Source organism: Chiloscyllium plagiosum, unplaced genomic scaffold (assembly GCF_037043375.1).
Source record: "Chiloscyllium plagiosum isolate Xiang-an unplaced genomic scaffold, Cpla_swu_hap1 HiC_scaffold_34, whole genome shotgun sequence".
In the NCBI taxonomy this organism is placed as follows: domain Eukaryota; kingdom Metazoa; phylum Chordata; class Chondrichthyes; order Orectolobiformes; family Hemiscylliidae; genus Chiloscyllium; species Chiloscyllium plagiosum.
Genome location: NW_028270172.1, coordinates 18104295 through 18127842, shown reverse-complemented (window position 1 = coordinate 18127842; position 23548 = coordinate 18104295). Strand labels below are relative to the sequence as shown.

Below are 23548 nucleotides of genomic sequence, written 5' to 3'. Positions count from 1 at the left end.
GGGTATATTTTTAAGGTGACAGGAGAAAGATTTAAAGAGAACATGAGAGGCTTTTTCTTAAAAAAAACAGAGTGGTTAATGTGCGGAAATGAACTGCCAGAGGAAGTGGTGGATGCAGATACAGTTCATGTTTAAAAGACATTTCAATAAGTACATGAATAGGAGGAATATCAGTCAATGCTGGTATGTAAGACCAGTCTAGTTTGGAAACATGGTCAGACTGGACTAGTTAGACCAAAGGATCGGTTTCTATGCTGCATGACTCTGTGGCAAGTAAAGATTTGGTGTAAAAATTCAAAACTATCGATTTTCATGGAGAATATATGGAGAAACCACTTCGACCAACAGAAGGGCCAGTAACCAAAAGTCAAGTGAGTTAAGATAATGGGTAAATGAACTAGAGGATGCTCTATTATAAAATAATGAGTTCTGATGAACAGAAATTATTTCTAACTAGAATAATTAATAGCAAACTGCCACAGTTCATGAAAAAAATTTGAATATTTCTGAGGTGCCCCCAAAATGTCACTCGAAAAGGAGTTCAGACAGTGAAAAATAAACAAGTTATCATACTTGTGTGGGATAGACTGGATGGACCAGAGTGTGTTTCGCCATTCACATTGTTCCTTGACTTATAAAGATAGTTATTTACCTAATACCTGCATAGACAAAGCTGGTTTAAATAATCCTATCAAAACAGAGGGGAGGGGGGAATACATGATAAGGACTCCTAATCACAACATGTTTACACACGATATGTTGCATTTGTAACAATTGAAAGTATTTCTCAGGCTTTCTGCTTTTGTTTCTCCCCGACCTTGTATCGCTGAGAAATACATTCTAGTAGGACACCACTTTCAAATTGGATTTTACAGCTGAAGATTTCAAAAAAAGCTTTTATTTACATTCAATAAGGTTCATAAAATATCTCTCAAATTACTAAAATGTTTTGTCCAGCATTCCTAGAAAGAATCTAGATGCATTGCTGAACCGTGAAATCTTAGGAAATATTCCGAGTGGATTTGCCTTAAAACCCAAGACTCATCACATAAAAATGGCAGCCATCAACATTTTTTTTCAGCATGACTCCTTAGAGATCATGGTTAAAGGCAATGAAATGCAATTTCTCAGAGAAAAGTTGCACATCTGCCCAGAAGACTAAGGGATCTAACTTATGGATCTGTTTAATAGGCTCTAACAGACTGGAGGGTGCACTGGTATCAGATTTTATCAAAACGACAAATTACGTTTTGGTCTTTACTTCAAGATTAGAACTTTCTGAAGGGCAATTAGAAAAAGGCAACAAATACCAGCCTTGCCAAAAAGGGCCATACCACAAGAAAGGATAAAAAAAGTGATGCTTCATTTATAGAACTTAGCTCAGATTTTATCTGGTGCACCACATTCAATTTTGGGCTCCAAACCGCAGGAAAGAGATACAGGTTGCAGAGGGGACAGAGTATTTGTTCAGCAGAACTCAAGGTTTTAAGAGGCAGATAATGAGAATAGATTGCATAAACTGTAATCCCAAGAGTTTACAGAGTTGAGGCACGATTGAAGTACTTAAAAGTTAAGGAATTTGATAGCATTGACAGAGAGAGAATCCTACAAGAGGGTATAATCTTAAAATTAGAGGCCATTAAGAATCAAGATTGGAAGTTTTTTGAACAAAGGGTAACAGAAGTTTGAAACTCCTTTCCCAAATGATTGTGAATATCAGTTGAGATTGTTATAAATTAAATCAATTAAAGTGTTGTTTGGTACTGCCAAAGGATTTGGAATGTAAGTGGGTATATAAAATTCTGGTACTGATCAACTATTTTCTCAAAGGCAGAATAGACTCTCAGGCTGAACAACCAATGCATTCCTATGTTTGCAAACGTTAATTCGTTATATTATACAAGGTTACTGTAATCATATTTTGCAAACTAACTCCACTTGCCTGCCTGATGAGTATTCAAACGTGATGACCTCTGAGTAAAAACACTGACTTCCTGATAGCCATTTAAAATGTACATCTCGATAAATAAGAACTCATTAGGGATAGTCAACATGGCTTTGTGCGTGGGAAATCATGCCTCACAAACTTGGTCGAGTTTTTTGAAGAAGTAGCAAAGATGATTGATGAGGGCAGAGTGGTAGATGTGATCTATATGGACTTCAGTAAGGCGTTCGACAAGATTCCCCATGGGAGACTGGTGAGCAAAGTTAGATCTCACGGAATATAGGGAGAACTAGCCATTTGGAGACAGAACTGGCTCAAAGGTAGAAGACAGAGGGTGGTGGTGGAGGGTTGTTTTTCAGACTGGAGGCCTGTGACCAGTGGAGTGCCACAAGGATCAGTGCTAGGTCCACTACTTCTTGTCATTTACATAAATGACTTGGATGTGAGCATAAGAGCTACAGTTAGTAAGTTTGCAGATGACACCAAAATTGAAGGTGTAATGGACGGCGAAGAGGATTACCTCAGATTACAACAGAATCTTGACCAGATGGGCCAATGGGCTGAGAAGTGACAGATGGAGTTTAATTCAGATAAATGCGAGGTGCTGCATTTTGGGAACATAAATCTTAGCAGGACTTATACAAGTCCTAGGGAGTGTTGCTGAACAAAGAGTGCAGGTTCATAACTCCTTGAAAGTGGAGTCGCAGGTAGATAGGATAGTGAAGGCGGCGTTTGGAATGCTTTCTTTTATTGGTCAGCGTATTGAGTACAGGAGTTGGGACATCATGTTGCGGCTGTACAGGACATTGGTTAGGCCACTGTTGGAATACTGCGTTCAATTCTGGTCTCCTTCTTATTGGAAGGATGTTGTGAAACTTGAAAGGGTTCAGAAAAGATTTACAAGGATGTTACCAGGGTTGGAGGATTTAAGCTGTAGGGAGAGGCTGAACAGGTTGGGGCTGTTTTCCCTGGAGCATCGGAGGCTGAGGGGTGACCTTATAGAGGTTTACAAAATTATGAGGGGCATGGATAGGGTAAATAGGCAAAGTCTTTTCCCTGGGGTCAGGGAGTCCAGAACTAGAGGGCATAGGTTTAGGGTGAGAGGGGAAAGATATAAAAGAGACCTAAGGGGCAACTTTTTCATGCAGAGGGTGGTCGGTGTATGGAATGAGCTGCCAGAGGAAATGGTAGAGGCTGGTACAATTGCAACATTTAAGAGGCATTTGGATGGGTATATGAATAGGAAGGGTTTGGAGGGATATGGGCCGCGTGCTGGTAGGTGGGACTAGATTGGGTTGGGGTATCTGGTCGGCATGGACGGGTTGGACCGAAGTGTCTGCTTCTATGCTGTACATCTCTATGACTCGAAATAAACTTGTGCTCTTCCTTGTTTTCACATATTGGTGATTGGAGATTGTCTGAAGGAAGAGCTCTAATCCGTACAGGGGCCCTCAGGAAGGAGGCAGCCCATGTTTTGCAACCACTGTGGAAGGGGCCATGTATCTTGATTTAATTCACCCATTAACAATGAAATGACTGACATTAACCTGGCGTGCCAACGGCTACAATAGGAGCAGATTGCCACACACACATACACTTGCAAAATGAAACTCTTGCAAACGAAACACATTACTTAATACAACTGACAAAACCACAGAAACATATAATTGAAAGCAGCTGAAGAGTTGTATGCGACGAAATGTGGAACCAGTCGAAGCCTCACCATCAATATGGTGTCCCCAGGCACTCTCCTGGTTGTGAGATGGGTCACAACTGCAATCGAAGCAGCTCTGAACGTGCAAAACAACTGACATTTTTTTTTGTTCCTTCACAGAAAAGTGCAGCTTCCCACCCATCCCAAGATCATAATTATTGGGCAGAAAAACAAATGTGCATGAGTGATAATGGTGTTATCAAAGTGAGGCACCACCTTCAACCTAACTCGCAAAAAAAAAGACAAAGGATGCCATGGAAGCATATGAGAAGAGCAGGTGAATTACTCCTAATGTTGAAAAATGTGTTGCTGGAAAAGCGCAGCAGGTCAGGTAGCATCCAAGGAGCAGGAGAATCGACGTTTCGGGCATAAGCCCTTCTTCAGGACCGAAGAAGGGTTACACCCAAACCATTGACTTGTCCACCTCCTGACGTGGATCAGTGGTGCTGGAAGAGCACAGCAATTCAGGCAGCATCCGAGGACAGGCCTCTGTCCTCGGATGCTGCCTGAATTGCTGTGCTCTTCCAGCACCACTGATCCAGAATCTGGTTTCCAGCATCTGCAGTCCTTGTTTTTACCACCTCCTGACGTGCCTGGCTTGCGGTGTTCTTCCAGCTTCCTGCTTCCACTTTGCACAATATTGGCTGCCATGCTTCCTAAGAGAATACTTCATGAGACTCACTGAGGTAATGAAAAGTAATGTGTAAATATAAAGCAATATCATTGCTACTACGAGCTTTTTCAATTTTAAATAAAACGCTGTAATATTAATGATGCCTCTAGGTGGAGTTCTTCCAGGCATTTACAAATGTTACTAGTCATTTTACAAAACGTTACAATGACAGCTATCACTGCTTTGGATTAGCACGACTGAGTCAGCACACTGCTGCAAACAGCTCTGTCACTAAGAAGCCTGCTCAACATAATTTCCCTGCGTCAAAATCTACTTAGAGAACCAGCATTATTAGTGACGAATTTCAACAAAATGCAATTGAAAACTAAAATCATTATTCTTCATACATTCTAAAGCTAACTGCTGGTACATGACTCATCCTTCAAGCCCAATCAGCCACTCCTTATAACTGATACTAACCTTACACTTCAATTATGATTGTCTGCAATTAAAAACAGAGTATCTCTGGCATTTTGTTGATACACTGATACTCTATCCGCAGACAGAATAATTACAAGAGGACTGGTGCCTCACACTGAACAGTTCAGAGTGCAACCAAAACTAGGAGGGGCTAACGAAACAGATTTATATCCAAATTTCCTCAAGACTTTGTGGGCCGATTTATGGGAGTTTGGCATACCACCAAAAAGTTAAATATCTCACCAAGTTGGCTTAGAGGAGAGGTAATGCTAGCTCTGCATTTATAGTTAGCCCCATCCCCACTCATATACTGACCTTATGCATCAGATGCCTCTCCTTTCCCTCCAGTTATCTGCCCAACAAAGGTGATTTCCTTTCACTATTCTACCCACTTCCTACTCATCTTTCCATCCTTGGGGCTTCTCCTCTCGGCTTCATCTTCAGTAGTCTTTCCCCCTCTCAATAGCTTTCTTCCCTATTCTTACCTCCTACCTGGCCAGCCAACTTCATGTAGACTACTGAGTGTGCAGTGTTATAGACTGGCACATTGAATAGACATCACAAGCTAACAATAAAAAAAACCTGAAACAACAAGTGGTAATGATTATTTCCAGGAAGTGTCTCAAAAATAGCCAAACTTTGGAGGTTTAGTTGCCCGTTGCAGCTTCACTAGGGTCTGGTACCTAATCCCACAGAGAGAAGATAAATTTACGTCTTTTGGTAGTATAGATAATGAACAAATTAAGTTTTGATGGCACTAACCCAGATGCTATTTCTTTTTAAAAGTCAAAGGGCAAAAACTCAAGTGACAGTCACTAACAGTCAGACTCCCAACACAATCCAAATATTTTTTATTCTCTGTAGTATCTGCCTTTCCATTACAATCATGGCATAGGCCATTCATCACGTCTTATCTGCTCGTTATCTGAAAGAATTAATGAACTCATTCTATTTCAGTGCTGTTTCCCATAGCCTTGCAATTTTTGTTTTTCAACTATTTAACCAATTTCCTTATTTAAAGTTACCACAGAGTCTGATTCTACCACCCCATTATGTATCTCAAAGACTATAACCAGCTGCTTAAAAAATAAATCTCATCCACTCCTTAACATAAATTGGTAAAATGATTATTTGATTATCAATCCATCCTGCCACTGGAACTACTGCCTCCTAGCTATGATGGAGTTCCCATTTGCTGGCCATGTGTTGTGAAACATTGTCGAGATTCAGTTATCAAATTAAATGCAATCTCATAACTGCATTTACAGATACAATTCTTTAGAAATTGAATGTAGACAACCAAGCTAAATAGTACCTACTGAATTCAGCATTTTTAAAATTCATTCATGGATGTGAACAAGTGTGTCTGGGCCAACATTTATTGTAAATCCCAGCTGCAGAAGGTAGTGGCAAGCTGCTTTCTTGGGCCAATTCAGTCCCTTTGATGTCGGTAATGCAACAATGCTACTATGCCTGTTTAGCCTTGGAATGTAATTACTGCTTCTGGAAACCCAAGTGTTCCTAGTTCACAAGACATGTCATGCTATCTCAACCCTCATGTTTAAAATAAATTACCTGAAAAAAGGTCTTGTATTCACAAAGAATTCTTTGTGAATTTATTTGGGGCGAATGAATGAACCAACTTTCAGTAATTCAAAGTATCAAAAAATGACATCCTCATGCTAACTTTGGCATAAATGAATGTAACAGTAGGGAAATCATGTACCCGGTATGCGTACTGCATCTTTTAATCCAGAAAGTAGGTATTAAAATTACAAATGGGGCATGGCATGTCATCAGATATTTAAGGGCAGTATGGTAAATTACTTTTATCTTATTGAAATATATAAGATTCTAAAAAGGTTTGGCAGGTAAATAGGGACATTTCCACAAGTGGCTGGAACCTCAAACTAGGGACATAACTGCAGAATAAGGGTACACTCATTTAAAATTGCAATGTGAAGAAATTTCTTCTCCCTAGGGTTAGTGAATACCTAGAATTCTGTTCCCCAGAGAGTTGTGGACACTAGATCATCAAAGTATTTAAAAAGGAAATGGATATCCCTAACTCCCTGATATTTCAAGAATCTATGAGGAGCATGGTATGGAAGAGGAACTAAGGATTGGGAAAAATCAGATCTTATTGAAAGGCAGGGCATCTTGAGGTGACAAATGGCCTATTCCTGTTCCCATTTACCATAGTCTTACATTGTGTGGGTGTATTTGGTTGCCTGAGAGTTGCTAAGAGCCCTGACGTTTGAGACATGAAAAGGAAGATGCTTTTGGGATGGAGGTAGAAGAAGGGGTGATAGCTGTGGAAACAGTGATATGGGAGAGAAGAGAGCATCAATCACCTGTATTAGTGATTGGAATGGAGTGGGATCAGTGGAATGGGGTTTAGGATGAGCGGTTTAAATCACAGAATTAAGTACACAGCACTTATCATCCTGCTGGGAGTTTTGGGATGGGGTGCAGGGCTATAAGAACACGCAGTTAGGCCACACCAATGCCCAATTTAAAATGAGTCTCACAGCTATTAGCACTTAATCAGAGCTCCACAAGAACTATTGCAAGGCTCTCTTGTGGTGCACCAGTAGTGTCCCTACCCCTGGATTGAGAGGCCCTTGTTCAAATCCCAACTGCTCCAGAGGTATGCAATAATAAGTTGATTACAAAAATAAGTTTAAGAGAATCTAGAAGAGCTCTTGTGACACAATGGTAGCGTCTCTGAGCTAGGAGGCCCAAGTTAGTGTCCTACCTACTCCAAGAGATGTGTAATAGCATCTCTGAACAGGCTGATTAGAAAACATCCAAGACCCATTTTTGCATCAGGGCACACACCAAAATTATGGCCGTCAACCCAGAGGTGTCACAACCCACAGTTTGGTAAGATCTGGAGTTGTGCATGATTTTTTTTTACTTCCAGCTGATAATGCTTTTATTGAATAGCACAGTGGGGAAAAAAAAACAAAATCTGCCTAGATAACAATAAAAACAGAAAATGCTGGAGAAGCTCAGTAGATCTGGGCAGCATCTGTAGAGAAAAACAAAGAACAGAGAATATCAGTCCTGAGGCTGCTATTGTTTCATTGATGTTCAAAGTAAGATGGAGGAACAAAATCACATTTCTAGTTAGATACTTTACAGTCTCTTAAGACTCTATAATATAGAGTTCCACAACTTCAGAATATTACTTCTGTCCTCAATTTTCCTTATATTCCCACCCTCTTGTTGGCTTTGCTCTCAACACAGCAGAACCATTTTGTCCTTTTCATATGGAACATTTACAGTTTTACTTCTCTCCTTTATCGCTGACTTTGTCATTTGTTCTGAGCACCCTCTCAATCTGCTCCACTTGTTCCTTCTCCCCTCAACATTTTCCAGTTCCTTGCAATTCCAAAGAGGAGCCATATTGGACTCAAGACATGAACCTGTTTCTCTCTCCACAGATGCTGCCAGTGCTGAGTTTCTCCAACGCTTAGTAATCTGAAATAAGAACAAACATCCACAGTATTTTGTCTTCACTTGCTTGGAAGATGAACAGTTACAATGAACTTCCTCAACTATTTTCCTGCTGTACCAACAATTCTGTTGCAGGAAAGAAAATGCTTCTGGCAAAGCTTACATATATTTCAGAAGCTGAGTAACGTATCAATTGCACTGAACAGCTGAAGCAGGGATCCTACCATTTTGCCAGTCCAAATGATCAAATAAGGTTACATTCTGAAAAACAACCAACATTTCTATTCCAATTAAAATTTACACCGATTGCTCAAAAAATAATCAACTTGAAATAAAAATCCCTGCACTGCCACAACTGAAATGCATACTCAGTCATGTCAAGCATACAATATTTGTCACTAATTTATATTTTTGTTAAGCAAAGCACTAATAAGTTAGACTTTACTTTCAGCACTTTCAGTGTCTGTTAGATGCAGTTAAGTATTACTTAAACAGCTCAAATAATGTATCTTCACTTCAGAATTGAGATACTCCCTGATATTTGTATAGGAAGATATAGCAAGAGAACCAGAAGTCCCTTAAATGCAGAAGCAAGAGAAATTAAGTGCGGGGTAATAAGCAAATGGCAAAGAAAGTTTCAAAAACAGTGTGTAATATTTAGTAAAAACTCAAATCAAGGGGCCGACTAGAGTGATGAACTGAAAATAATATCACCAAAGAAAAAGTATTGGAGGAATTAATGGAAAGAAAGTGTTCTAGACTTAATGGCCTTAACCCTGGGCTTCTCAAAGAGACAGCTGTAGAGATGATAGATTAAACAATAGTGATAGTTCAAAATTCCCGAGATTCTTTTAATAATTAGATTAGATTACATTAGATTAGATTACATTACAGTGTGGAAACAGGCCCTTCGGCCCAACATGTCCACACCGACCCGCCGAAGCGCAACCCACCCATACCCCTACATTTACCCCTTACCTAACACTACGGGCAATTTACCATGGCCAATTCACCTGACCTGCACATCTTTGGACTGTGGGAGGAAACCGGAGCACCCGGAGGAAACCCACGCAGACAGGGGGAGAATGTGCAAACTCCACACAGTCAGTCGCCTGAGGCGGGAATTGAACCCGGGTCTCAGGCACTGTGAGGCAGCAGTGCTAACCACTGTGTCACCATTCTGGGATGGTACCAGTGGATCAGAAAATAGTAAATGTGCAAAATACTCAAAGAACAACAGAAACAAAAAGCAAACTTAAAAACGTAGATTTGACCTAACATCAGATATTGGAAAATTCTGGAATCCATTCACGCAAGAGTTATAATGTGCTAGAAGTCCATTTATAGTATATCATGACTGCACTAGCTCTCCAAGTGAGCATCACAACTTCTGCCCTTTCATTACTTCTATTTATTAAAGGAATAGTAACAGGACACTTAGGAAACAATATTATTAGGCATAATAAATATTAAATTAAGAAAGGAAAATAATATTTGGCAAAGGTATTAACTTCTTCGAAGCAATAACTAGCACAGTAGATAAAATGGATGTTGCATATTTGGATTTTAAAGAGGCATCGATAAGCTGCCAGGTGGTAAATGCAGCAAGGATGCTCTTAATGACGGGAGTCCAGAAGCGGTGGTCAAAGATTCAAGATATGGATAGACCATTTAGGACTGAGATGAGGAGAATATTTTTTTCATTCAGAGAGGAATGAACCTGTGAAATTCTTTGCCACAAAAATCAGTTGAGGCCAAACAACATTTTCCAGAAGAAATTCGAATAGTTCATAGGGCTTAAGGGATTAAAGAATATGGGGAGAAAACAGGACAGGCTTTCCTGACAGTATAGAGTTGGATGATCAACCATCATTATATTGATTGGCAGAGAAAGCTGTGAAAGGTTGAATGGCTTACTATTTTGTAAACATTTGTTTAAAAAGTAACAGTTCATGGGATTTGGGGATGGGGGTGGGGGTGGGGTGGTGACAGGGGTGTGCCAGAATGATTAGAAGATTGGCTAAAGAACAAAATCACTAGCAATAAAAAAAACTTTCAAGTTTGTTAGTTGTTGCTAGTCAGATATCACAAATGCAGTGCTGACGTCTCTACCAGCTACAATCTTTATGAATGACTTACATTAGGGGCAGGGTATAATGTACTCAAGCTTAATGATGATACAAAGCTAAATGAGAAAAGTAAACTTTAAAAGTAGAGTTTGCAAAGGGACATAGGTGAAATAAATAGCTAATGTGGTAGATGGAGTATAAAATGGGAAAATGCAAAGTAGCATATTTTGGGAGGAAGAATAGGAAAACTGCACACATTTTATTAAGAATCCTGAGGGACAGTATGTACATGTATTTGGAAAGGCAAGGACTGATCAGGGATAGTTAACATGGCTTTGTGCGTGAGAAATCATGTCTCACAAACTTGATTGACATTTTTGGGGAAGTAACAAAGAAGATTGATGAGGGCAGAACAGTAGATGTGATCTATATGGACTTCAGTAAGGCATTCAACAAGGTTCCCCATGGGAGACTGATTACCAAGTTTAGATCTCACGGAATATAGGGAGAATTAGCCATTTGGATACAGAACTGGCTCAAAGGTGGTGATGGAGGATTGTTTTTCAGATTGGAGGCCTGTGACCAGTGGAGTGCCACAAGGATCAGTGCTGGGTCCTCTACTTTCTGTCATTTACATAAATGATTTGGACGCGAGCATAAGAGTACAGATAGTAAGTTTGCAGATGACACCAAAATTGGAGGTATAGTGGACAGCGAAGAGGGTTACCTCAGATTACAACAGGATCTTGACCAGATGGGCCAATGGGCTGAGAGGTGGCAGATGGAGTTTAATTCAGATAAATGAGAGGTGCTGCATTTTGGGAATGCAAATCTTAGCAGGACTTATACACTTAATGGTAAGGTCCTAGGGAGTGTTGCTGAACAAAGAGACCTTGGAGTGCAGGTTCATAACTCCTTGAAAGTGGAGTCGCAGGTAGATAGGATAGTGAAGGCGGCGTTTGGCATGCTTTCCTTTATTGGTCAGAGTATTGAGTACAGGAGTTGAGAGGTCATGTTGCGGGTGTACAGGACATTGGTTAGGCCACTGTTGGAATATTGCATGCAACTCTGGTCTCCTTCCTATCGGAAAGATGTTGCGAAACTTGAAAGGGTTCAGAAAAGATTTACAAGGATGTTGCCAGGGTTGAAGGATTTGAGCTACAGGGAGAGGCTGAACAGGCTGGGGCTATTTTCCCTGGAGCGTCAGAGGCTGAGGGGTGACCTTATAGAGGTTTACAAAATTATGAGGGGCATGGATAAGGTAAATAGGCCAAGTCTTTTCCCTGGGGTCAGGGAGTCCAGAACTAGAGGACATCAGTTTAGGGTGAGAGGGGAAAAATATAAAAGAGACCTGCAGGGCAACGTTTTCACACAGAGGGTGGTACGTGTATGGAATGAGCTGCCAGAGGAAGTGGTGGAGGCTGGTACAATTGCAACATTTAAGAGGCACTTGGATGGGTATATGAATAGGAAGGGTATGAAGGGATATGGGCTGGATGCTGGCAGGTGGGACTAGATTGGGTTGGGATATCTGGTCGGCATGGACGGGTTGGACCGAAGGGTCTGTTTCAATGCTGTACATCTCTTATGACTCTAAGTTGTGGGAAACCTTAAAGTGTTCAGAAGAATTTAGGTGTCTTTGCACAAAAATAATAAAATGCAGGTACGTAAGCAATTAAGGAGGTCGAAGGCAAATGCTAGAAATTCTACAGGGCTTCAGTTGTTTCACATAAGTATGCATCAAATTTGTGTTTCATACTGGATAAGGGATATCTTTTCCTTAGGTTAAAACAAAGGCTATGTAGACTGACTGCTAAGAGAAGGTCGTCCTGTGAGAAAAGATGGAGTGAAATGAACCCATTTACATGATGAGATGATTCACTGAAACACAAGGCAGGATTTAAATGAAGCTGGTAGGGAGCAGCACCCCAATGTCCACCTCCAAAATTGGCAACAGACCTATTGACCTGATGTCTGAGAGCTCTTGGAGAAATTAATTAGTTACAGAAATTCCTGACTCTGTGGCTTCATTGCAGATACCTGGTTGCTCCACTTCCCCTACTAGGCAGAAATTCTGTTCCGGAGATCTGCAGGTCAGAGGCTGGTGACACTCCAGCACCAGGACTGCTGCATGGAATAGACAGAGTTTTGGATTCAATATTAGATTGCTGGAAGCAGCTAAAAAAAAAATGCACAGGTTAAGAGTCGGGGCAGAAGGTCACTGGTCTGAAGGGCATAGGGGTGGCTCTACATACACCCTCCCTGATAATGGGAATATCATCAATGGCAGTAGGAGACCCTTAAGTTGGCAAACATGCAGGAAGAATGTTTTCCTAGAAAGTCTAGATCATGGGGAACAGTTTCTGGATAAGGTGTCAATCATCTAATACTCAGTGTAGATTGGTGAATTTTGGAGTTATTTACCCCAGTGGACTATAGATGTTCAGTCAGTCACTCAGTATATTCAGACTGAGTGTCAATATTAGCGTAATAGAAATTGGGATTAGATGGCAAGTGGAGTTGACAGTGAAGATCAACTATTAACATTAAATAAAGAAAATTTGGGATGAAATTACTTCCAAGTTACATCTCATGCCTATTTGTTACATAAAGCGTTTTGAATTTCTCTGGATGCCAAATTATGGAAAATAAAAATGAATTCCCTCCCTTTAGAGACTGGGTTGAAATTAGCTTGACTTGAATTACTTAGGATGGTCCATGAAATGCACCTTTCAAAAATGATTAAGTAATTACACTGAAGTCCAAAGCTGTTCAATGAAAAATACAAGCAGGATTTATGATCTTCTCTTCAAATGTTTTCTTTCCGCTAGGTATTAATCCACTTTTTGGAAAATCCATAATTGTCACATCACTTGAGTGCTCAGAACTGTTGCAGCTACTATTTTAATGTACCTGGGTTTTTTTTTTAAGCTAATTAACTCTGAAAGTAGGTCACCAGGAATAATAGAGAGAAACTTTATTCATTGTAACAGATAAAGATGCTCAGAAACCCTAAACTGGAAGCACATGTCTGTCAAACATTGGCACTTTAGCCAGATAAGAGCAACTACATCAAGATGACATTAGACAATTAATCAGGATTGCTCAGAGCAAAAATAAACTAATTTCCTGGATACATGGTTATGGCATAACACACTTCAAAAAACAAAAAATCCAAGCGGGATTTAAGAGCATCTCTCCAACCATTTGCCTTATTCAAGGTATTAATCCATTTATTGGAATATCCACAAGTAGTCGTCATCCACCGGTGTTTCACCCAAACGGTGACTATTCACCTGACCCAGGATGGGAAGTGGTGACAGGCTACCTGATGATAGCAAATATCTTAGCTGATCTCAAGTGTGCCCTCACCCTGTGGGCACAGTGGCTGGATAGCAAATCAAGAGCATGCTTTTTGGCGGATTCTAGCTTGCTTGACCTCGACACTCTGGGCCTGATTGTAGTTTCTTATCAATTAACCAGTACTGGAGACAAAACTTGGAACACCCTGGTCCTTTATGGTTTAGATAAAATAGCGCTGCATCTTTAGCCACAAGCTGAGCACTGAAAAGATAGGTTCGAGATCACCCTGTCTTTGCCAGGTGCCTGCAAATAAAGTAAGGCAATCATCTCATCTGAGCTGGATTCAGACGTTTAGACCCAATCACCAAAAAACACTACAACAGAACTCACTAAGACTTTCAACACGTAAAAGAAAATCTATTAATTTAAAAAGTGCGTTATGGCAAGAATCATGGGGAAAAAATGCCACTCACACCATACAATAGATTGTCAGATTATGAATGTTCTGTTTCAACTCCATTCACCAGGCTTGACAGCATACCCCATAAGATTCTTAACAGAGAAAAACCTGTTAAGCAGTTTTCAAATTTTCACCTATTATAACAGCCTTATTGGAGAAAGAATATTCATTAAACTAAGGCTGTCAGCAAAAAGCAAGTTTTTTTTAAAATTGTTCAGTGGACATGGAATATTCCCATTGCCTTTTATAGAATGCACAGTTCTTGCAAGGGACCTTGCCACTGCAAAGTTAACTTTTCTTTGGCTCCAAAGTTGTTGACTATTAATGGGGTCTGTATCTGAGCTAACCTGCTCAAAATGAGAACACAACACATTGTTTCTTTGTGGTTTGTTTATTTCTTTAATTGGAAGACTGTCAAGTGATTGAAGACCAGCATTGTGTGGCAATTCCACGCCCACCATCTGTAACAGAAGCTATTGATAGTTAATAAAATCAACCACGGAGTAGGGGAAGAAACAAAAAAAAAGCAGTGATATTTAGGTACTTACCCCAGCATCCTAAAAATACGGAGTGCTTTGAAAGAAAAAAAAAGTAACAAGTGAAAAGAAATTACGCACTTCCAGTTTACGTTCCTTCTCTGCTAGGATTTCGTTTTGACTACGGATGTAATCAGCCAGCATACGTGCCAACTGTTTGCGATCTTCCAGTTCTGCAGCCAGTCTGCCATTGTAGTCTGCCAAGAGCATGCAGGCCTCATCCACAGTTTTTGAAAGTCTGTCTGCAGACTCTTTGTCTAAATTGGAACCATAAACCACAGAATGTTACATTCAGGAGAAATTTGTGCAACCATTTCTTCATTTGAAAATTTCAAAGCAAGCACTTTTGTACCTTATGGAAATTCTCAACTTGCCTGTTATTTTATCTAACAAAGAAACATCTTGAACTTCTGGTGGCAATGATGCAATCTTCTGTCGAACGGCTGCATCACCAGAAGCTGCATTTTCCAGCTCTTGCAATGACTTAATTAGATCCTCAGTCTGACACACAAAACAAAAAAAAAAGATCAGATGAACGACAGCCTTGCTTGGATCTCATACTGCCCTTCTTTGGCAACTTCACAGCTTTGATATTTAAATCTGGTACGACGGCATATACAGTCCAAAGTAGTATTTGTGGAGAGCAGCATAAAAGAACTTGTAGAAAACTTTAAATTGGCCCTCTATAATCAGTGCACTGTAAAGAGATAGTGTTAGCAAATACGGTATACAGCTCGACTGTGAATCCTGCAATTCTATTTAACTTGATATATCAGATTAGAACTGCTTTAACAAGAGGGCCAGACGACAAAAGGGTAACAGGAAAAAGACAGATGTACAAGTATTCTAACCCAATACAAAAAATATCACAGCAAATTAACTTCTATGTTGCAATGCCATGTGCAGTGTAAGATATACTGAGAAATATATGCAGCTTAAACATGTAAGACAGCATCAATAACAGAGTCTGTTGATTTAAATACTAATGGCTTTCAATATGTGGCAAATTGCAATGCTGTTAAAATACAAACACATCATCTGTACAAAAACTTGAAGTACGCCTTTGCAAATATCAAATGCCCACAAGTCACTTCATAGCTTTATTAATTTAAAGAGAGAATTAAAATGACATACTAATTATTACAGATTCATGGGGAGATGGTCACATAGTGGTAATGTCACTGGACCAGTAATCTGGGGACACAGACTATTGTTTTGAGGACACCAGCTCAAATTCCACCATGGTAGCAGATGAAATTTAAGTTTACTAAATAAATCTGGAGTATAAAGCTACTCTCAGTGATGGTGGTGACCAGAAAAGTATCAATAGCTGTCAACACCCCATCTAATTCATTAATGTCCTTCAGGATAGGAAGCTGGCCGTTGTTTCAAAGAAACGTGTTGGACTTGCAAAGTTAACTCTTTCTTCTCCAGATGCTACCAGAGTTTCTCTAGCACTCTTTTTATTTCCAATCTCCAGCATCCACAACACTTTTATTTTATATATGTATCTGATCTACTCTACATGTGACCATAAACCAAGAGCAATTCCTTCTGAAATAATCAGGCAAGCCACTCAGTTCAAGGTCAATTAGGGATGGTCAACAAATGCTGCATTGTTAATGACATCCACATCCCAAATAAGAATTTTTTTTAAATCTCATACAAATTATTTATTTTCTGCAAGGCAGGGTAGAGGAGGAGGATATTAACACACCAAAACTGCTTACTTTGTGAAGAGCAAAAAGGAGAAAGCATTTTACAGTTCTCAAAGACGCAATATAGTAAAAGAAAAGGTGTGGTGTGATGTGATGTGATATGACTGATGGGCATCTGATAATATTTGCCAAGCAATACTTCAAGTTATTGTACAGGCGATATCTGTGTTTTTACTTCGGCAGCGTTGCAATTTGTCATCTGAACCCCAGACCTGATTTTGTTTTTGATTTATTTCAAAATTTATCTGGCACTTTTATCCAGTTTTAAGCACATCACACAGTCAACAAACAGAATATGACTGCCCAAATATTCCATAAAATTATGAATAGCAACACAACATATGACTGTATCATTAACAGAATCTGCCAAAAAATGCTGCAGCACATTACTGTGAAATTCTGTGGCCAGTATATAGTTCTGTACAGTAGTCTTTTAAAAGTGAACAGCAAAATATTAAAATTCAGTTAGTGAAAAAGCAACTGAAATCTTCAAAATATTGATGAATAGGGACCAAGACAAATACAAGGGATTAAACAATTCAAAGCCCTTCCCCAAAAATACTTCCTGTTAGGGAACTAGGAAAACTCTAACAATGTGCCAAAGTTAAAACTAATTTTTGTTTTAAAGTTGGTAACAGATAATTTACCTGTCCATGTAGTTAAGTCAATGTTGCATGCACTTTAACTTAATTTGTATCCAAAGTAGACAAATGTAAAAGGAGGTTTCTGCTTGAATACAATAGAGAACAAGCTTCGGAAATATTCAACCCAAATTTAAAAAAAGCCTTTTGATGTTTGTTCTAAAAGTTCATGGTGATGTATCACAAATATGTAGTTATAAAACAAAGATCACTGAAGACTCCTCAGTCACGTGTAGCATATAGCACAAAATTAACTTGGTGGTAGGTGTACTGCAGAAATGCTTATACCTGTAATAGATCGATTTGTGCTCTTTCAGGAGGGCGAACTGACCCCCCAAATTATTCCAATTACCCAATTCAACTTTTCTTCCACTTTCCTGATGTGTTTCTATAGATACCAAACTGAACTTGAATGTGAACAATCAGCAAAGATAACAGGCGAGGTCACTACCAACAAGCATGACCCCATTCCTCCACTTTGTGTGAAATCATGGCTATGTTCCAGGCAGATATGTTGCTGGGCAGCAATGAAGGGCAGGAAGCTTGGAAGAGAATATCTGTCCTCTCTAGTCCACTATGACAAGACCAATACAACACTCAAATTGCTGCACTGGCTGGGGTGAACAAACTCAGCACTAACATTTATCGAAGAACATTCCATGCTCTCTACTTCCAGAAGCATTACAAGTTGATCAGTCAACTACTCAAAGGTGGTAGCTGCAACTTCTTTTTTCCTCCACGATGCAATTATATTTAAATTGGTGTGCCAATTTCATGACTTTTTAAATATTAAAAGCAGCTAACAAAAGGAATAAATCTCCAGCTTCAGAAATATATGATCATTCAGAAAAGCAAGCACTCCAAATACTCCTGCCGGGGCAATGATCTTTTAAAAGCAAACACCAACAACTAATTGGGAAATGGACCTACTACTTTCATTCCAAAGCTGGATGATAGTGCATAGTTCGAGACATTTCATTAATTGTGGTGGGACAATCCTGCTTCAGTTCCTTTTAACAAAATGGAGACATACTAGGTTTCCAGTAATTGTGTCTTACTTTAGGAATACAGCAATCAGCCTTTCAAGGGTAAATTTTTCAGTGATTTTTGCTTGACCAACAGGGTCCAAGTCTCTAGCTATCATTCATTATGGTCAGTATCACTACACTTCCCCACCTCCCTTTGCTCCTGAAAATGCGTACTCCTTGCTGTATACAATTATGTAGGCACCAGTTGCTATTAACACTTCACCTATAAAACTGTTACTGAGCCTCAGAATGCATGCTAAGCTAACTTTATACTGAAAAATCATAAATGCTCCATACTTTCACAGGAGAAATGAGGGTAATGATGACAGCCTAGCAACAATTAAGATTTATTTTCTTTCAGTTTTAAATACCTATGTTTTGGAAAGCTATTTTCACAGATGTTCCTTGAAACTCATTCTTAAACAAAACAGGCCAGTTCTATTTCGTCCTGTCAATAAAACAGCCATGAAGAATTATTAAATCCACCTTCAGCTAAGACATCTTCAATAGTTTTCACCGCACTGAAATACACTGGGATTTTAAGTTTCAAGTACACGCAGGAGAAATAGTTGACTCAGTCATGAAAAATGTAAACTTCAAAGTTTTATGTGATCAACAGTGAATGATTGGCCCAAAATCTAACAGAACTTCTACATACTATTACAAATTGGACACAGAATTTCCTAGTGATGACCTGCAAATTATCGTGCAACAAACTTTCAGTCATGACTTCACAAATTGCAATCTTCTTCTGGGAGTCAGTTATCTTGCAACAATACAAAACAAGAAGTGCTAAAAGAATGGCATCCTCACAAACACCCACAGACTACCAGGTATCTATTACACTAGGTTTTCGTTTTGGTTTGGCTTCATTATAAAATTACTTTAATTTGAAGCAATTGTAACCAAATTCTAGGGAGTGATTACAATCTTGAATTCTGACCAGTGGAGCTCATCTGACAAAAACCCATAGATTTTCAGATGTGCAAACTATATGCATTAATCATTTTTTATTAAATAACCCAGCAATTACCTCTGGTGGTTCTTTGGGAGTACTGTTAGAAAGATAGTCATCATCATCTTCCTCCTGTATCTGTTCAAAGGTACGTTTCTTGGCCTTTTTCTCTGTTACTTAACAAGCAGCAAAAGACAAATGTAACATTTATTTTGAAAAGTCAAGAGTTAAAACAGATGTCCTTGAACCTTCCACTGCCAAAGTCTACATATTTATACTTACAAAGAATTTGCTTAAGCTGATCGATGAAGTTGTTTTCATAAACCATCCTCTCTTGCCAAATAGCTAACACTCTTTCCAAGTGCTTCTTACAATTCTCATCAGATTCACTGTCAAATAAGAAAGCAACATGCCATGAGTCAATTTCACCTCCAAATCTGTGCAACAGGCATTGTTGCACAGGAATTAAACTTGTCTAAAACATCTATTTCAGTGGGTATTAACAAATAAGGAAACAACAAATGTAACAGATAAAAACCCCTGAACCCATTCAGCTGCTGACTACTATTAAAGGAAATATTACATGATATTCTCTTCACTCCTTTGCTCATTGCTTTTAAACATTAAAACTTTCCTCTGTTCTTTTGAGTAGAGTAGCTTTTTATTTATCATTTCTATCAAATACAACAGATACAGGAAAAACAAGACAGCTTTCCTCCACAACTGAGGTTGCTACATGGACAGCGCAAACTACACATTTGTACACGGCATAAAGTGCGTAAGTAGTGCAAAACACGCTAGTTAATGTAATAGAAGAACGATAAAATCATAGACATTTTTCTAGCAGCAATTCGAAGTCGTGCAAAGAATTTCAGATGGGGAAAGAGTCCGATCATACTAAGTTAAGGAGCCTGATGGCTTGAGGGAAGAAACTGTTGCACAGTCTGGCTGTGAGAGACTGAATGCTCCGGTATCTTCTGCCAGATGGCAAGAGGAAGAGGAGTTTGAGTGAGGGATGTGTGGGGTCTTCCACAATGCTGTTAGCCTTTCGGATGCAGTGTGTGGTGTAAATGTCTACAATGGAGGGAAGAGGTACCCCGATGATCTTCTCAGCTGTCCTCACTATCCATTGTAGGGTCTTACAGTCACAGACAGTGCAATTCCTGAACCAGACAGTGACGCAGCAGCTCAGAGTACACTCAATGAACCCTCTGTGAAATGTGGTGAGGATGGGGGTGGTGGGAGGTGGGCTTTCCTCAGCCTGTGCAGAAAGTAGAGACACTGCTAGACTGTCTTGGCTATGGAGCTAGTGTTGAGGGTCCAGGTGAGATTCTCCACCAGGAGTATGCCAAGAAATCTGGTATGCTTAATGATCTCCACAGGGAAGCTGATGTCCAGCAGAGAGTGGTCGCTCCGTGCCCTCCTGAAGTCAACAACCATCTCTTTCATCTCGTCCATGTTCAGACAGGTTGTTGGGTCTGCACCAGTCCATCAGCCGCTGCACCTCCTCTCTGCATGCTGACTCGTCACTCGTGCTGATGACACCCACTACAATTGTATCATCAATGAACTTGATGTGATTTGACCTGTGCATCGCCGTACAGTCGTGTGTCAGCAGGGTGAACAGCAGCGGACTGAGCACAAAGTCCTAGGGGGCCCCTGTGCTCAGTGTGATGGTGTTGGAGATGTTCTCAATTCGGACTGACTGAGGTCTCCCAGTCAGGAAGTCCCAGATCCAGTTACAAAGGGAGGTATATAGGCCCAGCTGACTCAGTTTTCCAGTTAGGTGTTGAGGAAAAATAGTGTTAAATGCAGAACTGAAGTCTATGAATAGTAGTCTTATGTAGGTGCTCTTCTTCTCCTGGTGGGTAAGGGCCAGATGGAGGGTGTTTGTTTTAGCTTGAATGGTCTTCCTTGAATCAGTTACTTCAAAGGGCTGAAGGGCTCCATCTCATCTAAATGCATAAAACAACCCTTTACCTGACAATTCTTGGTCATCTCCTATGCGTCACTTTGTGGTATCAACTATGCCTTAAGGTCCCACACAATATCAGAACATGGCTGGGAAGGCTCCATATGCTGGCCACATTTGTCCCTCAATACCATTTAAAAATTGGTTAGGTGAGCATTGTTCTCACTGACCTACGTGTGCAATTTGACTGTTGCGTTTCCCTCCATTATAGCACATCATTTTTAGAACAGTACAGATCATAAACATTATAAAACATAAAATAAATTGAAGAATTAGATTGTTCGGTCCATTCAATCTGCTCCATCATTTGATTGTGACTAATATGTTTAGTCACAATGAATGCAATTTGCTAAAAATCCCACAAATGTTTTTTCACTGATTACATAGATTTCAGGGGAATGCACCAAGAAAAAAAATGTAGAGCAGTCAAGCAGACCAAACTGCCACAGATAATCAAACTAATCATCTTAGTATTAAATTTATTTTGAGAACCAATTATTAGAAGCAACTGACATTTCATAAAGCTCTCAGATATAAAATATAGCAGGATTAAACATACATTAACAAAGAAATTATCATTAAGGAACATTCAAAATATATTCCAGTATGCTTTTCGCACTAAGTTATGGACTCCTGCACATGTCGACTATATGTTGCCTTTCAGAACAATCTAGGTCAAGTGGCTAAAGTAGGCTGTCTGGCTCTGCTGTTAAGAAAATGGGTAAAAAGCAAGGACTGCAGATGCTGGCAAGAGGATTCGCAGTAGGGTTAAAATCAACGAGACACTTCCTGATGAAGGGCTTTTGCCCGAAATGTCGATATTCCTGCTCTTCAGATGCTGCCTGACCTGCAGTGCTATTCCAGCACCACTCTAATCTAGACCCTGTTAAAATGGTATAAAGGCAGTCTGTATTTTTAGGACTGATACCACTTATTGCCAGTAGGTGGACTCTTGCATTGAGAATACGGTATTGAATGAGGTGCCAAGAACAACTCCCATGAGTCTTCGTTATTCTCCAGGTAGACACAAAAAAAATTGATTCCATGATGGTAGCCAGGTTCAAACTCAAACTAAATTTAAAGGAAATTCAAACTCAAATGAAAAGGACAGCAACAGAAATTGCTGGAAAAGCTTAGCATATCTGGCAACATCTATGGAGAGAAATCAGAGTTAACGTTTCAGGTCAAGTGACCCTCCCTCAGAACAGGGGAAATGCATCCTCAGGTTACTCAACCCGCAACGTTAACTCTGATTTCTCTCCACAGATGCTGCCAGACCTGCTGAGCTTTTCTAGCAATTTCTGTTTTTGTTTCAGATTTCCAGCATCCAAGGTTCTTTTGCTTTTTATTTGGTGGGAAATCAACTTTTGTCCCTTTACATTTTAGCCCAGGAATCTGGTAGAAATCCCCATGTAACTTCTCAGCTTGTTATATTTGGCTTCTGGTTGAGTTGTTGCTCATTCAGTGTTATCCATTTTAGAATTGATGGATTCACCATAAAGAAAGATTACTTAATTCTTTGAAAAATATTTTGTTGTTAGGTGATGGATTATAACATAGTACATAAACCACCAAGGATATTTTGCTTTCAATTCTTCTTTCCTGGGCTCACCCAAATAAATGATACTAGAAGCTCCATGACTGATACGTACACAGAAGGAAATGGAAATGCATCCTTGTATGATACACCATTGCAATAGAAAGAGGTGCTGGAATCAACGTATCTTGTGGAGGAGTTACATTATATGAGTTACAGGAGAGCAATTTTTTTTCTTAAAAAGTGACATCCACACTATGTGGTGGTTTTGGAACAGGGCCAGCAGTTATTGCCCAACCCCGATTTCCTTTGCAGGGTGGGGAGACTGGTGTACAGCTAGTGGATTATAGGTACTATATATATCCAGGAAAAATGTGAGGACTGAAGATCACCTTAAAAGAAAAGTGTGATGCCAGTCAGGTAGTATCTGAGGAGCAGGAGGGTCAATGTTTCGAGCATAAGTTCTTCATTCCTGATGAAGAGCTTATGCTCGAAACATTGACTCTCCTGCTCCTCGGATACTGTCTCATCGGCGGTGCTTTACAAGCGCCAATTTTTGGACATTGCATACATCCAACCAACTGGAGAATCTATCATATTCTGACATGCACCTTGTTTATGATGGAAAGAACAGAAAGGTGTTTAGGAGAGGAGATCAGTACTGCAGGACTCTCAATCTCAAATTTATTTAGTTGCACTATATTTGTACAGCTAATCTAGTAAAATTGCTGGTTATAACAATCCACAGTCAATGAAGCTAGAGAGTTCAGCAATGACAATTCTGAATTCCGGGGAGGTCGATTTCTTTTTATCAGAGATGGTCGCTGCCTTCCTCAAACATTGGTAATACAAATGGTAAACATTTCTTGCCACCTAACCCCACCCAACTCTGAATGTTATCCCAGTCTTGTGATATACAGGCATGCATTGTTTCAATATTAAACAAGATGCCAATACAGCTGAACAGAATGCAGTCGTCACTGAACGTGTCCATTTCTGATATTATGATAGAGGGAGCATCTTTGAAGTAGCAGTTGAAGCAACCTTGGCCTTAATCCTGACCAAAGGAAATCTCTGGCAATGTCCCAGTGGGGGGGGGGGTGCAGAGATGATTA

The 23548-nt window shown here is 39.7% G+C and overlaps 1 protein-coding gene across 6 annotated transcripts in view; it reads right to left on the bottom strand.

Annotated features, from left to right (window-relative positions):
• Positions 1-23548, bottom strand: part of LOC122564477 (regulation of nuclear pre-mRNA domain-containing protein 1A-like) — a 59192-nt gene that overhangs the window by 19046 nt on the left and 16598 nt on the right. Inside the window, exons 3-8 of one of the 6 annotated variants that reach the window (XM_043719427.2) lie at positions 19207-19313; positions 19003-19100; positions 14957-15083; positions 14664-14839; positions 14394-14507; positions 12363-12410 (exon numbers count right to left, since the gene is read on the bottom strand). In XM_043719427.2, the coding sequence (XP_043575362.2) occupies positions 12378-12410; positions 14394-14507; positions 14664-14839; positions 14957-15083; positions 19003-19100; positions 19207-19313 (655 nt within the window). In that variant the 3' untranslated portion in view covers positions 12363-12377. Of the gene's footprint in view, positions 1-5586; positions 8239-12362; positions 12411-13245; positions 14508-14594; positions 14840-14956; positions 15084-19002; positions 19101-19206; positions 19314-23548 lie in introns of those variants that run through there. The other 5 variants (XM_043719425.2, XM_043719430.2, XM_043719423.2 and 2 more) reach the window with 5 other exon arrangements.